Here is a 14216-nt window from a genome sequence, read left to right as displayed (position 1 = left end):
CTGGTTTAAACTGCCCAGGTGACGTTCGGCTAACTGGGCCATTTGAGTAGTTCCCTTCTTGTTGAATGTGTTTTTAATTATTCAATATAATGCTGGTGGGGACTATTTTCCACTCATTTTACTGCCTTTCCCTGACTTTTGTTAATTGTTAGAGTGCATCAGATTGCTGCTGTGTACAAATGTACATGTATTTAAAACAGACCAAGTGTTCCCCTGAGAGATCGAATTCGTTATTTAACTTAACGTGAATAACATTGAATAAGAGGCAGTGACTACACTAGGTTCACTAAGTAAATACCTATTAATTAATTGTTTTTTAAAATTTTATTTATTATTATTTATGTGTGGCTGTGCTGAGTCTTCCTTGATGCATGCAGGCTTTCTCTGGTTGCAGTGAGTGGAAGTTACTGTCAGTGCAGTGCCCAGGCTTCCCACTGGGATGGCTTCTCTTGTGGAGCATGGCCTCTAGGCAGGAGGGCTTCAGTAGTTGTGGAACCCAGGCCTCGTTGCCCCACGACGTGGACTCTTCCCCGACCAGAGATAGGATTTGTGCCCTCTGCACTGGCAGGTGGATTCTTAACCACTGGGCCACCAGGGAAGCCTGATACCGATTAATTCTTAATTTGCGTAAATTTTATTTCTCTGGCAAAGGGGTCGACAGGTTTGTCCTGTAGATACTTCCAGCTTGGTGGACCAGGGGGAACTGCTCTGCTCCACTGCTGTGACACAGAGGCAGTCATAGACGTGTGCATTCACACGTGAGTGAATGGAGAGGCTGCTGGCCAATAAAGCTTTATTGACAGAGACCAGCAGCTAGCTGGGTTTGGCTTTGGGCCCTGTGTGGTTGGCATATCTCTGCTCTAGATTCAGAATAGCTTTTTAGTTGGCCCACAGGTAATTCCGAAGCATGTCCCTAGTTGAGAACTACCATACTGAAACATTTCAGTGTTTTGAGTAACTCATTTTTTTAAAAAAGACAAATACCTTTTCCAGTGGTCTTAGCTGTGGGTGGATATTATGGAACATGAGCTAGTAAGTGGAGTGTATGTGTGTTTGTTTAAGCCAGAGATTTCTACACTTACATAAATCAAAGCCTGATTACTACAAACGCAGGTTACTATAAGTGTGCAGGTCAGTGACATGTTACAAGCAGAACATTCGCGTGTAGTCAGCAGACCTCATCCAGAAACCGTGTCAGGTTCTCATATATTTAATTCTTTATGTCTGCTGCCACATTTTCAGACGGAGGGGAGAACAGTTTTAACTCGCTCCTTTCCTTCTGCCTGTCAGGGGCAGGTGCCGGGGACTGCTCTTCCCAACCCCCTGAACATGCTTGGGCCCCAGGCCAGCCAGCTACCTTGCCCACCAGTGACACAGCCGCCGCTGCATCAGACCCCACCTCCCGCCTCCACGGCTGCCGGCATGCCGTCTCTGCAGCACCCAGCAGCTCCTGGGGTGACGCCCCCCCAGCCAGCAGCGCCTACCCAGCCATCGACTCCCGCATCGTCTTCCGGGCAGACTCCCACCCCAACTCCCGGCTCTGTGCCCAGCGCCAGCCAGACGCAGAGTACTCCTACGGTCCAGGCAGCCGCCCAGGCCCAGGTGACCCCGCAGCCTCAGACCCCAGTGCAGCCTCCGTCGGTGGCCACCCCGCAGTCATCGCAGCAGCAGCCAACACCCGTTCACACGCAGCCCCCCGGCACCCCGGTGAGCCCTTCGGCCTGTGGCCGTCTGCCCATGGAGTTGCAGATGAGAACTTGCCCCTGAACAAGTGGTCACGAAGCCACCACAGGCCTTGGTGCAGCCGCACAGCATGTGTGTCTGCACCCTGATGGAGCTGTCACGGACTGTATGGTGGTTCCAGAATGGGCTCTGGAGGCCAAGTTTGGCAGGACATGACTTGTGATTATCTTCCCGGTTAAATCAGCTTGTAGAAATCAGCAACTGAAAGAGCTCATACATGGGTCCTCTGTAGAATATGTGAACTATCCATAGGAACATCACCTGTCACAGGTGGTCGTCTCTGAGATTTAGTTGTCCTGATGGTTTGGTAAACAAGTCAGGTTCCTAGTTGTACATACTTTCACCTTGCCCGTCAGCCTTGTTTTCCAGCTGGAAGCTCTTTCTTTTTCATGACAAAATGGCACAGCCAGATTAGCACTTCTGTGTCTCAGATCTCCCCCCTCCTCCTGGGAGGTGGCAGTGGCAGGACCACAGCACATCCTGTGTCCCGGTCCCGTGCTCTGCTGATGGCACCCGGCCAGGCTCCCCCACACGGGGCCATCCCCACCGACCCCAGGGGCCCGAGGCTACTGTTTCTCACCGAGTCATGGTATCTGTTTTCTCACCATCCTAACTTAAAAACTTCCTTCCCCCTGAAATGCATTAACTTTATTTGTGGGGACTGAGGATATTTATTTATAAAATGTCAAAATTAATCCCAAGATGACACTTTCTATTTTTCCATAGGGAGTGTTCTTATTGTTTCTTATTTTAGATTATCTCTGAATAAGATCCCTTTGTAATGTTATGTTTTTGTTTGTTTACTTAAAACTCTTATCAGGTAAATCCTTGAAAACGTAAGAGTTTTTTTTTGAGATTTCGTCTCTTAATGTTTGTTTACTCCTCCACCACTGTTCCTGCAATTAACAGGCTAGTTATACACTCTTGTTCCATGAAGTGAAGTGAAGTCGCTCAGTCGTGTCCGACTCTTTGCAACCACATGGACTGTAGCCTACCAGGCGCCTCCGTCCATGGGATTTTCCAGGCAAGAACACTGGAGTGGGTTGCCGTTTCCTTCTCCAGGAAATCTTCCCGACCCAGGGATTGAACCCGGGTCTCCTGCATTGTAGACAGACGCTTTACCATCTGAGCCACTAGGGAAGTCCATATAGGTACCTTATTCCCCTTCTGACAGTGTATATACACATATTTATTATTCATCCTTTTAGCAAAACGATTAGTACCATTGTTGGAAGGAATTGAATTTAAAATAGGAGGTTCTCTGACTTAGGTAGAAAATTCCCAGAAGATAATTTTCTGTCACAGTGTAGAAAGCTTCTGCTCTTGCATCTCTGCATTGTTGGCAAGAAGTCAGTTGTGTTTCTGCCTGATGTTGACTTCTCTGGAACTCCTCCTTTAACTGTTATATTCTTCAGTTCTCTCAAATAGGGGTGCCTGTTAGGTTAGTTTTGAGAAAAATTAACATGGATCTGTGTTGGGTGAGCAGCAGGGTTTAAGATCATCTGTGTTGTTTACAAAGATAAATGATTTTGGTTTCCCCACAGCTTTCCCAGACAGCAGCCAGCATTGATAACAGGGTCCCCACTCCATCCTCAGTGGCCAGTGCCGAAACCAACTCCCAGCAGCCGGGCCCCGAGGTGCCACTGCTGGAGATGAAGGCCGAGATCAAGACAGAGGACACAGAGCCTGATGCTGGGGAGCCCAAGGGAGAGCCCGGGGCTGCGGTAGGTGCCTTTCCTGGGCGTGGTGGCCGTGCTTCACACGGCGGCATCCTGGGGCGCCCGGGGGAGGTGCCAGTGTCCGCCCTGCACGTCCCCGCTTGTGTCTCCCTGCCCCATTCGGTCATGGTTCAGGTGTGAAAGAGATTACAAACAGATTGGCTCTTTATTTTTAGATATTAGGTGTGGGTTTGTTTTTATTTTGCCAGAAGTGAAGAGCACTGGCTTATATTTTAAATGTTTAAATCATCCAACAACTCTTTCACTGCTGTTCTTCATTTATAATTCTCCAGAGGCAGGCTGCTCAGGGGGGTGTGTTCTTCTACTGATTAACCTGTGGCAGAAGTTGAAAACTGGCAGACCGTGGACTGAACCCAGCCTATAAATGTATTTTGTTTGGCCCACACAGTATTTTTAAAATGGGAAATTACAAATAATACTCTAGACTTCTGGTTTTTCTTGAAAAACGAGGAGCTTTGCCAGCACCGAGTGGCAGCAGAGCCATCCAGGTGAGAGCGCCGGCATGGCACTCAGGCGGGCCACGGCCGCTCCAGTTTGCGGAGTGCCCCCTGCTCCCCACTGCCTCCCTCCGCACTTGCTGCTGCTCTCGTGGGCTTCACCTGCCAGGCCTCTGAGCAGTTGGACTTTCCATCCTTCTCACAGTTTTCGAGGAAATTCTTGTCCCAAACTAGAAATATATGTAAAACTACTGAAGAGGTAATGGTATGTGCAATGTGTGTTTTTAAGCCTATAATGCACTGGCACTGTATTAAAGTGACTCACAGGCATTCCACCTCTCCTTGTGGGAAAGAGAGAGTGATCGATGCAGCTCTGACTAGGGGAGGTTTTAACAAGCCTGTAGAGACTTTTAAGGGCCTTCCGAGAAGGCTGGGTGATAACAGAGGTCTCTCATAGTCATGTATCTGTGTCTGCCACTCTGTTTTCCTCAAGATGATGGAGGAGGACTTACAAGGATCTTCTCAAGTTAAAGAAGAAACAGACCCAACAGAGCAGAAGTCAGAAGCAATGGAGGTGGATGAAAAGAAAGCTGAAGTGAAAGTGGAAGCTAAAGAGGAAGAAGAGGGCAGCACCAATGGGGCAGTGTCTCAGTCCACGTCCCCTTCGCAGCCGCGCAGGAAAAGTAGGTCTTCTCGGGGACTCATGTGGAGCTGCTTTTCCCTCCTGTTAGGAGTGCATGCTGTGGATGTAAAGCTAAAGCAGAAAAAGAATTCCATCCCTTCCTGTTGCCCTTCTTACTGGCCATTCCCCCAGTTTTAGAAATGGTGTCAGCTGTACTCCAGGGCACTAGCCCACAGCGTCTGTGCTAGGGCTCTGAGGGGCAGTCCACACCCAGCCTGTCCAGGGTGGTGCTGGCTTTACTTGGCACGCCGTGGACACCTACTGATGGGCTCCATTGATAAGGTGACCAGGAGCTTGATGTTGGGGAGTTACCACCAGGGCAACATGTGGGCCAGTAAGTTTGTAGGTTTCTGCTGGTGCAGGTGGAACAGAGTGCCCAGAGTCGGGCTGGGAGCATAGAACCAGTGACCAGTGCAGCGGGAGGGGGCCAGCAGAGAAGGGAAGATGCTGGGGTTCTGAGTAAGCAGGCTGAGCCAAGCTCACGGCGGAGGTCAGATAGAGTCCATCTGAGATGTGTCCAAAGTAGGGAGGAGGAAACAGTGTCAGAAAATTGTCAGGTGACAGAAATGTGAGACGAGGCTCAGTGGTTCAGGGGTACAGGTGATGCGTTTAGGAATGATGCCAGAAAAACTCAGGCTGATGCTGTGCAGTCCTGCTGCGCTGGGACCCTGGGGATCCCAGAGGACAGCAGGCCGCAGGCTTGTGGTCTGAGACCTCTTCACATCCCTAAAGATTGACCATCCCAGAGAAGTTACTGTTTGTATGGATCACCCATCACTTCTGCTCTGCTAGATGTCTTTTTTAATATTTATTTAAAAGTGAATGTTTCATGGCATCCATAAGTAACACACTTTCGTGAAAAATAACTTCCACAACAAAAATAATTGGGATGGTGACATTGTTTTTCACAATTTTGTTTCTCGGAGAATTAAGTGAACACAGCTGGACTCTCATATCTACCTGTCCTTTCGCTGTTGTATTCTGTTGTTTGTTTGAAGGACATGGAGAAAATCCAGCCCCACCCAGATAAGTAGCTAATAGAGAAGAGTATTTTAATATTTAATAGCCTTTTCAGATACTTGTGGATAATTCTTTCTTGATACTACACGAAAATTAAACAGGTAGAAGTTTCTTAAAGACTGGTTGCAGTATGAAGTCTGAATCCATAGCCCTAAATTTCTCGTGCTCTACAATTTTTCTGTCTTGTACTCAGAGTGACTCTTTTGCCGTTGTATGACTTTTTTCTTTTTTTTTAAACACACGATCCTTTGGTCATTTGGGAATTTGGCTCATCTTCCAAATGTTGGCATACTTTATTATGTGATATTTTTTCAAATCACATTTGTTAATATCACTGTGACTCGCTTTAAAAAGTCTTGTAAACTTTGACAAGGTGTCAAGCTTGTGTGGCAGAAACAAGTTTTTCAAAAATTCTAATTTTTGATGAAAGTCCAAATTTTATCATTGGTAGCAAATAGCGTCAGTTGTCCTGGAAGTAACTGGTGTATTTGTTCATTTTTGAGAAAATGTCTGTCGTATACCCAGATCTGAGTAACCATAGTTTGTCTGTCAGCCATTCTCTCTAGTTTTGTGTGTTCCGTGAGAAATTGCAGTTACTTCAGCTCTTAACTCAGCACTCAGACGAGTGCTTTCTCTGAAGACAACGGCCGCCTGCAGCAGAAATGGTTTCTGACAGCTTTCAGGTTTGTCGTGCAGAATAAAAGACCTGTAGCCAAAGGCTGAGATTTAATAACAGTAAGGATTTTTGCTCCTTCATCAAGGACATTTGTTAAGTGCAGGTGGCATTTCACCTGTGTATGCAAGACAGCTCTGGAGAGCGCGCGGCCACTGCGCCGAGTTTGGAGCTGCGGCCTGGTCGTGTTGCCTCTGGTATCCACGGTATTCCCTGTTGCTCCTGCCCCGTCTGTGTGTAGGTCAACACACAGTGCAGAAAGCAGACCATGGCCTAGTGTTACCGTGAAAATCATTTTGCATCATGGAATTGGATTTCACAGACCCTAGAAAAGCCCTCAGGCAGTGCTCAAACTTTCTGCAGTGATGGAAATGCCATGTGTCTGCCCTCTCTGTAACCACCTCTGCCTCTGATAACCAGTGGAACCGTGTGTGGCTCCTCAGCACTTGGAATGTGACAGGTGTGCCTGAGGAAGTGGGTTTTTTACTTTATTTAATATTAATTCATTTCCATTCAGCCACACAGGCTGGTGCGGTCCCCATAGACAGCATGGGGATCCCCAAGTCGTCCGTGGGCCATGCTGTGTACACTGCTGATGTGGGCCGTCCCGTTGTCTGGAGGTTTCAAGCCAGAGAAGTGGAGTGACTTGCTCATAGGACACCGCACTAGTCGGTGGCAGGAACTTGTTTCAAGTACAGCTCCTGACTGCTACCTCCACTCATTTGGAGCCTTCTTACATCAACGTAGTGGTTAAAGACAGGAGTTATATGAGTTTTCCTTGCCATAGGTTTTAAATGTTCAGCAAATAAGTGAGCAGTCATCCAGAGTGAGACGCATGTAAGCACCGTAAGCAGTCAACACCGGAAGCCCAGCGGGTCTGGGGAGTGCGTCAGCAAACCGCGCGGGCTGCCAGGGAGGGCGTGTTTCGGGCTGTGCACATCATTAGGTTTCTGTGGCAGCTACCGGTCCCTGCCTTGTGTGGGGAAGGCAGCCACGAGACACGTGCACAGATGAGCCTGGCTGTGTTCCGATAAAGCTCTCTTTTGGAAGACTAAACAGGGATTTTGTGTAATTCACGTATCATGAAATATTATTCTTTTTTTCCCTAACCTTTAAAAAACTTAAATACTATTCTCAGTTCCCAGGTCCATACAAAGGCAGGCAGCTGGCCAGATTTGGCCTGTGGGTCATGGTTTGCTGACCCCTAATTTAGAAGAATGAAGAAGCTATTGATTAACTAAAGAATTGTTTTCTTATAAAGAGTTATTCAAAGAAAACCAAGCTCTGTAAAATAGACTGGAAGAAAAAGGGTTAGCTGAGGGCAGGGTTTGCCTGTTTCACAGTTCCACGGGGTATGTCTGCTCCCTGGACCAGGGCTTTGTGCCTGCAGGGGAATGTCTGTACTGGGCAACACCAGTGCTCACTGACCGCCAGGCATTCTGGAGTGCAGAAGGCCAGGCAGGACACCTGGGCGGGCCCTGCTCTGGTGGCAGTAAACCCTCTGGGCACTTCCCAGTCAGTGCCACCTTCTCTCTCTACTCAACACAATTTTTACTGTATTTTAGTCTGATTTATAAATTTACAACTTACAATGTATCCGTTCTAGAAAATACTTTCAAAATCCGAAAAACCACAAAGTGGAAACCTACAACTCAGGACCTAAGGCGTCAGACCCTGTCTACGTGTTTGCCTTTCTCTGATGGTTGTGCTCTGCACAGGAGTGTGTGCCCGCGAGGGCTGCGAGACGTGCCCTGCTGCCTGCACGGTACCCGCACCCTTGTACTTCACGAGGGGCTCGTGCAGATGAACAGCAGCCAGTGTTTATCCTCACATCAGTGACACCACAGAGTGTAGTAGACAGTGGGTGGACCTGGGAACGTGGTTATTGCTACATGTGCGAGGGGGCAGCAGAGAACTTTTGGGGAAAATGCGTATTTTTGTAGCTTCCTTATGTAGCTTCCTTATGTACGTTTGTTGGTGAGGTTGTAACAAAACTGTCTGTCTCAGGTGGTCTGAGTTTACTTCCACCAGGACAGAGAAGTTTCTTCTGAGGAGAAAAGGCTCCTTCCGGTGAAAATGGCTCTGTTTCCACACATTTGATCAGTGAGGCAGATTTGGAAGTTAGCTTCAGTTTTTTACTGTTCCAACAGAATTGGGCGTTGGAAATCTTTTTGTTGAGCAAGCAAACTTCTCAGTGTGGTATTTTTGCCTCGTGATATGGATGCAGTTTTAAAAACCCTAGTGTGACTGTGTTCTCAGGACCCCTGAATGGTGGGTTGAGAAAGTGTTCATGGACAGGAGAAAGGTGACTCGGGCCTTCTCAGAAGCAACCCAGCTTCCATTGGAAAGCTCTGCGGGAGGAGTTTGGGTGCCTTGTCAACAGTGTCGTTTCCTGTGTTTTCTAACTGCAGTCTTCAAGCCGGAGGAGTTGCGCCAGGCTCTGATGCCAACCCTGGAAGCTCTGTACCGACAGGATCCAGAGTCCTTACCTTTTCGGCAGCCTGTGGATCCCCAGCTCCTGGGAATTCCAGTAAGTTGATGTCATGAAAACACTGTGGCTTTTCCAGTGTACTTCAGGAGTATCCACAATACTTGCTTAATCTCTCTAAGTTGAGTACAGTAAGATTTTTTTTTCCCCAAATGTAAAAAAATTAGTTTGTTGTCAAAATAGTGATATGCTTTTGTCTTACTAACAGAAATGTGTGTGTTCCCCCACCCCATTCCATTAAGCCCCAGGGTCATGGGGGGATGTGGGGAGATGGGGAGCACATCCTGGGGCATGCAGCTTCTGTTGCCTTGCTTTACTCGTAGGTAAGACTTTATCCACGGGAGTGGGTTTAAAGAATTGGTGAAAGTCCCTTATAAACCACAGGGGCCTCTCACTTTGGTATCCCTGGGTGTTCTTGCAAAGGCCATGGTGACCCAACAGGTTCTGTTTAACCTTATTACTGTTTTTGTGTTTGTCTTAAATTTCATTTTGCTCACTAGGACCAAGAGTGAATCTCTAAAAAAAAAACGTACTGTCTGATAAATATGCTCACCATTTTAATTCAGTGGATCAAAATCTTATTTTTAAAATCTGACACTAAAGGACATCTCTTATTAAAGAATTCTTTTGATTTTTTTTTTCTTTAAATTTGCTTTTGAAGTAATATGATCACACTTAGAAATGGTAACTACCATCTTAGAGTAAAACCAGAGGAAGGTCAGGAGTTGCTCTCTTTTCGGTCACTTGTTTGGTTACACTGGTACTTTCTGCTGTTTTAAGGTAAAGCTGCCAAATAAGGCTTACATTTGGGGTTTGGGATCCCCTAGACTGAGACCCTTTTGTCTTTCAGGATTACTTTGACATTGTGAAGAATCCCATGGACCTTTCCACCATCAAGCGGAAGTTGGATACAGGGCAGTACCAGGAGCCCTGGCAGTATGTGGACGACGTCTGGCTCATGTTCAACAATGCCTGGCTCTACAATCGGAAGACATCCCGGGTCTACAAGTTCTGTAGCAAGCTCGCAGAGGTCTTTGAGCAGGAGATTGACCCCGTCATGCAGTCCCTTGGATATTGCTGTGGACGCAAGGTACAGTTGGAACTTTTTTTAATTCATCCAAAGCGGATGTTATGGGGATATGACGGACTCGATACTTTGGCCACACCTGTATATTGAGAAGGACCCGGATGGAGTCCAATCTTTTGTGAAACAGTTGGTTGTCTGAAGCTCGACGTGCTTATGGGTCAAGCATTCCTGGCTGCCCTGGTGTCCATTCATCTACCTGTAATAAATGTCCCTTAGACACTAGTTCTGTCCCATTTTATCCAAAAGTATCTTTAAAATTAATGAGAATCATCAAAAGACTACTCAGTGTACTAACAACTAATTTACTAGCTAAATCTCGCTCTCCATATCAGACAGAGCATTACATGACAGTAAATGCATTTATTTTTAACGTTTTCTCCTTTGTTTTCACAGTATGAGTTTTCCCCACAGACTCTGTGCTGCTATGGGAAGCAGCTGTGTACAATTCCTCGAGATGCTGCCTACTACAGCTATCAGAATAGGTAAGCACTGAGCGGTTTTCTGAATTACGGGACAAAAAGAAGGTCTTAGGGCAAGGCACGCTCATCTGATTGCAACTTGGTTACATCATTTCTTTCCTGAAGTTTCAGTGAAATAAGCTGAAGTTACATTGCTTCTCGCTTCCCAGTCACTCAATTAGGCCCAGGGTCTCTTAACTTAAAAGCATGCTTGTATAGTATAGAATTTTAACTCAAAGCTGCTTACTGCACTCTTTGGATTAGGAACATTTGTTAAGCCATAATGTCACCATATGAGAAGGAGTTGGAGTTGAAATTAACTCTAATTAAGGTTGATGGGCCTTTTTCAAGGTACTAATAAACTTGAAGCATTGTTATTTTACCAGTCTGACTGTAAATATTTGCCTAGCTAAATTGACCTGCACAGGCTGATGGAAAGACTTGTGTTCATGCTGATTCTTTAAAGAATTGAGTTTATGAATGACTGCCTGTCAGGAGGTGGCCTTTTCAGGGCTTAGCGAGTGACAGGGATGCTTGAGAAATCTTGGTTCTTCTCTTGAAATGTGGAGATGGCCAAAGAGTAGATCTCTTGTCTTAAGTAGAAGGAGAATGAAAATAATTTTTGTTGTTGATCTCCTTACCTAAATATGGCTTCCTGGTTCGGGGGCTTGTCTTGAATTAAGCTCCTGGGCATCCATGGCTCTCAGCATCCATAGCATGAGGGCGCCCTGCCTGAAACTTTGGCAGTATTTCTTGGTCATATTCAGTCACCTTGCCTCCACTTCTTGAACTGACAGCTGAATTCTTTATGCGACCAAGATGAAGCTTCATGCCTGTTCTTTGTCTTTAGGTTCAGGTATTAAATGTCAGCTTTTGGGTCTGACGTTTTGATTATTTTTATCTTACTTGCTTGTAGTCATTGCATATGTTCTAATACTTCAAAGAAGATAAGTACACGGCTTTTTATTTGTTCAAAGGTACATGCAGAGGCCTGAATGATTTGGAATGTTGCGGTTATTTTTCTTCCAATTACGTTTTTTAAATTATTCTTAAAAAAAATATGTAGGGAATTCCCTGGCAGTCCAGTAGTTAGGATTCAGGGCTTTCACTGTGGTGGCCTAGGTTCAATCCTTGGTCAGGAAACTGAGGTCCTACAAGCCGCATGGCACAGCTGGAAAAAAAAAAGTTAAAATTTTAAAAATCTAACCATATTTAAGTTAATTAACAGCTCCCATCAAAATGCTATTGGAAAAAAAAAAAAGAACTGTTGACCTAAAATTATCTTAAGACGAGATTTCTAAGCCTAGTCTGGCTCACTTATCCCAGTGAGATGCTGGTTCCAGGGAAAGATGGGAGTCCCCAACAGGCATCTCTAGCAGAAGTGATGCTGACACAGCTGTCCTGATGAAAATATTTCAACATTTGGAATTTAATTTCTCCTTTAGCATTCTCTTCTATCCCTGGAAGCATTTTACTACTAGAAGTTTGAAATGGTATCATAGCCTTTGTAGTGGAGTCTTTCCACAGTGGCAAGTGTTGTTTTGGGAGTTCTGGCCCCTCTTACAGTTTTAGCCCAAAGACCTTTGGCGTGGCCCGGAACCTTCTTGTTGATGGTGTGGGCACAGTAGCGCCTCCACTTGACACCCTTAGTTGTCAGTCTCCAATGAGACCACGAGGAGGAACTCACTTTGGGAACTGACAGGCGCCAAACAAAGCAAAGTTACGAAATTTTAAGGAAATAGGTTAAAGTGAACTGTGAAAAATGCCCCCACTAATGAAATGCACAGCAGAGTTTGGGTCTAGAAGGGAAAGCAGACAGCAGATTGCTCACCACCGTCTCTCCAGTTCGGGGCCTTCTCCTTGTGGGCTTCACTGTTCCTGGGTCCTTTGGCCCCCACCTTTGCTGAGTTCCACAGACTTTGGCCATATTTAAGTGGAGAGAAGTTGTAGTTCAGTAGGACAGATAGCATCAGCATCCACTACTGCCCCCTCAGAGGGCGGTGTTGATGGAAGGATTCTTTTGAAAGTTCTGAAATGTCCAGTTAGATTTCTGTGTAGGATTTAGTTTTTACTGAACAAAAGTGATGTATTTTCCTTAAGAGTAGAAACATAAATAAAGGAGTTCTTTTTTACACATAAGACATTTTAAATAAGAGTATGAGCATACTGCTCCTCAGCTGAATCTCACAAGGTGTGCTTCCTGGAACATGGAAATGGAAGAGACGCCGTGTTGTGAGTCTGAAAGCAGTGGTCTAGTTCTGCGATGGGCATTTCAACTGCTTCCATATTTATTCTGAACCTTGACTGTTTCAGAGAACGCTGTGGTGTTCTTTTGAATAATTGTTTTGGCATTTATAGTTCTAAACTGTTGGGCACTTAGAATAGGAAATTCTATGAACCATTTAAACAAGTGAAACTAATTTATAAGCTAGTGTATGGTTACATTTTCACTTGTTTCCATACTTATAAATTTTGAAAGTAAGTCATGTTGGGAAAACCATTCTGTAGATTTTTCCAGTAACTACTGATAGATGAGAATAGATATCTATTATCCCAGTTATTTGTGTGTACTTATATGGTGCTTAAAACAATCTGCATTTGAAAATTTACTCCATACATTCAGTTACCCTTACTGATGAACTATGCAGTGACACTTGCCAACTTTAGGTACCCAGATGTGCATCGTCATCAGATTCTGTGAAGCGTTTCTCCTTTACAATTCCATATTCATCAAACTGCTTCCTTTGTGTCAGGCAGAAGGTCATCTAGGCTCTTGTGGCTGGAAAGAACCATTATGTATTTCCAGGGTGAATAAAGATGGGGCAGGCTGGTATTAACATCTGCCACCTGCTGATTCCCAAAGTGGTTCCCACCTGCTGGACCAGATGGATGGCTATGCCCCCTCTGTGGGCTGTCGTCATCTCAGAAGGGTGCTCCAGGGAGGCCCAGGCCCTTCCCCCATCCTCTTCCCATTCACCTGAGGAGGTTTGATTCTCCAGCATCTCTGCCCTAGCTCTTGGACAGGCACTCTGTCCCTTCCAGTTTCTGACCCTGAGGTTCTTAGGGGTGGGAGTTAGTTATACGCAGACAGCGTAGGTTTCTGCAGCCACCAGTGCTGTGTTCTGGGCCAGTTTCCTCCGGTGGAAATAATGGGTTTATGATTCCTATTCTGTAGATGTTGCTAGGTGTCATGTCCTGCTTGAATAAAAGCAGTAAGTTGTCCAGGATTTTAAAACCGTTTAGACTCACGTGTAATTTATCATGGCAATTTCATTTCAAAATATGTTCAATAGTCCTCTTCGAGCTAGCCCGCTATGGCCAAATGTTTGCTCATAATGAATTGGAACACTCATTCATTTTAAAAGGGACACAATTTGGCGTTGAAGAGATAACATTTTTGCATGTTGTTCTGATTGCTGCTTAATTGGTTTACAGTATCTATACTTTAATTCTTTCTTGCCAGTTATGACACATGAAAATTCCTTTTATTACATGATTTCAAGGCCCTGTAAAAATATTTACAAAATAGTGAATAGTCAAAATATTACTATAGTTCATTCAGAGAAAGAGATACGAGATACATAGTTTTTAAAAACAGCAATGTTAGTCTGTTTATTCCTGGTTAGCTTTTAATCTTGGCAGACTTTGTTAATTGAATTAGTTCTAAATAAACTGGTCCCAGCAGAAAACTCTTATTAATCCAGTTGCTACACACAGTGAATCTGTCATGTTCATCAACAGTCTGAAAAATTGGATAATCTTGAAATGCGTGCATGCTAAAGTTTTAGACTTTTAATTCACTGTATGTGTTTAGTCAATGAAATATGGCAGACAGCAATGCTCACTCAATGTGTTTAGTTAAGGTTAGGATTAGAACTTGTGGGGATCT

General features: G+C 45.2%; 1 protein-coding gene across 1 annotated transcript in view; it reads left to right on the top strand.

Moving 5' to 3' along the window:
• Nucleotides 1–14216, top strand: part of CREBBP (CREB binding protein) — a 116481-nt gene that overhangs the window by 83683 nt on the left and 18582 nt on the right. Inside the window, exons 14-19 of the mRNA XM_065924217.1 lie at nucleotides 1291–1707; nucleotides 3288–3467; nucleotides 4413–4602; nucleotides 8706–8824; nucleotides 9633–9872; nucleotides 10263–10351. Coding sequence (XP_065780289.1) covers nucleotides 1291–1707; nucleotides 3288–3467; nucleotides 4413–4602; nucleotides 8706–8824; nucleotides 9633–9872; nucleotides 10263–10351 — 1235 coding nt within the window. The remainder of the gene's footprint in view (nucleotides 1–1290; nucleotides 1708–3287; nucleotides 3468–4412; nucleotides 4603–8705; nucleotides 8825–9632; nucleotides 9873–10262; nucleotides 10352–14216) is intronic.

The sequence above is a fragment of the Muntiacus reevesi genome, chromosome 2 (assembly GCF_963930625.1).
Source record: "Muntiacus reevesi chromosome 2, mMunRee1.1, whole genome shotgun sequence".
NCBI lineage: Eukaryota > Metazoa > Chordata > Mammalia > Artiodactyla > Cervidae > Muntiacus > Muntiacus reevesi.
The sequence above is the reverse complement of the archived record's forward strand: the minus strand, read 5'-3'. Positions and strand labels throughout refer to the sequence as shown.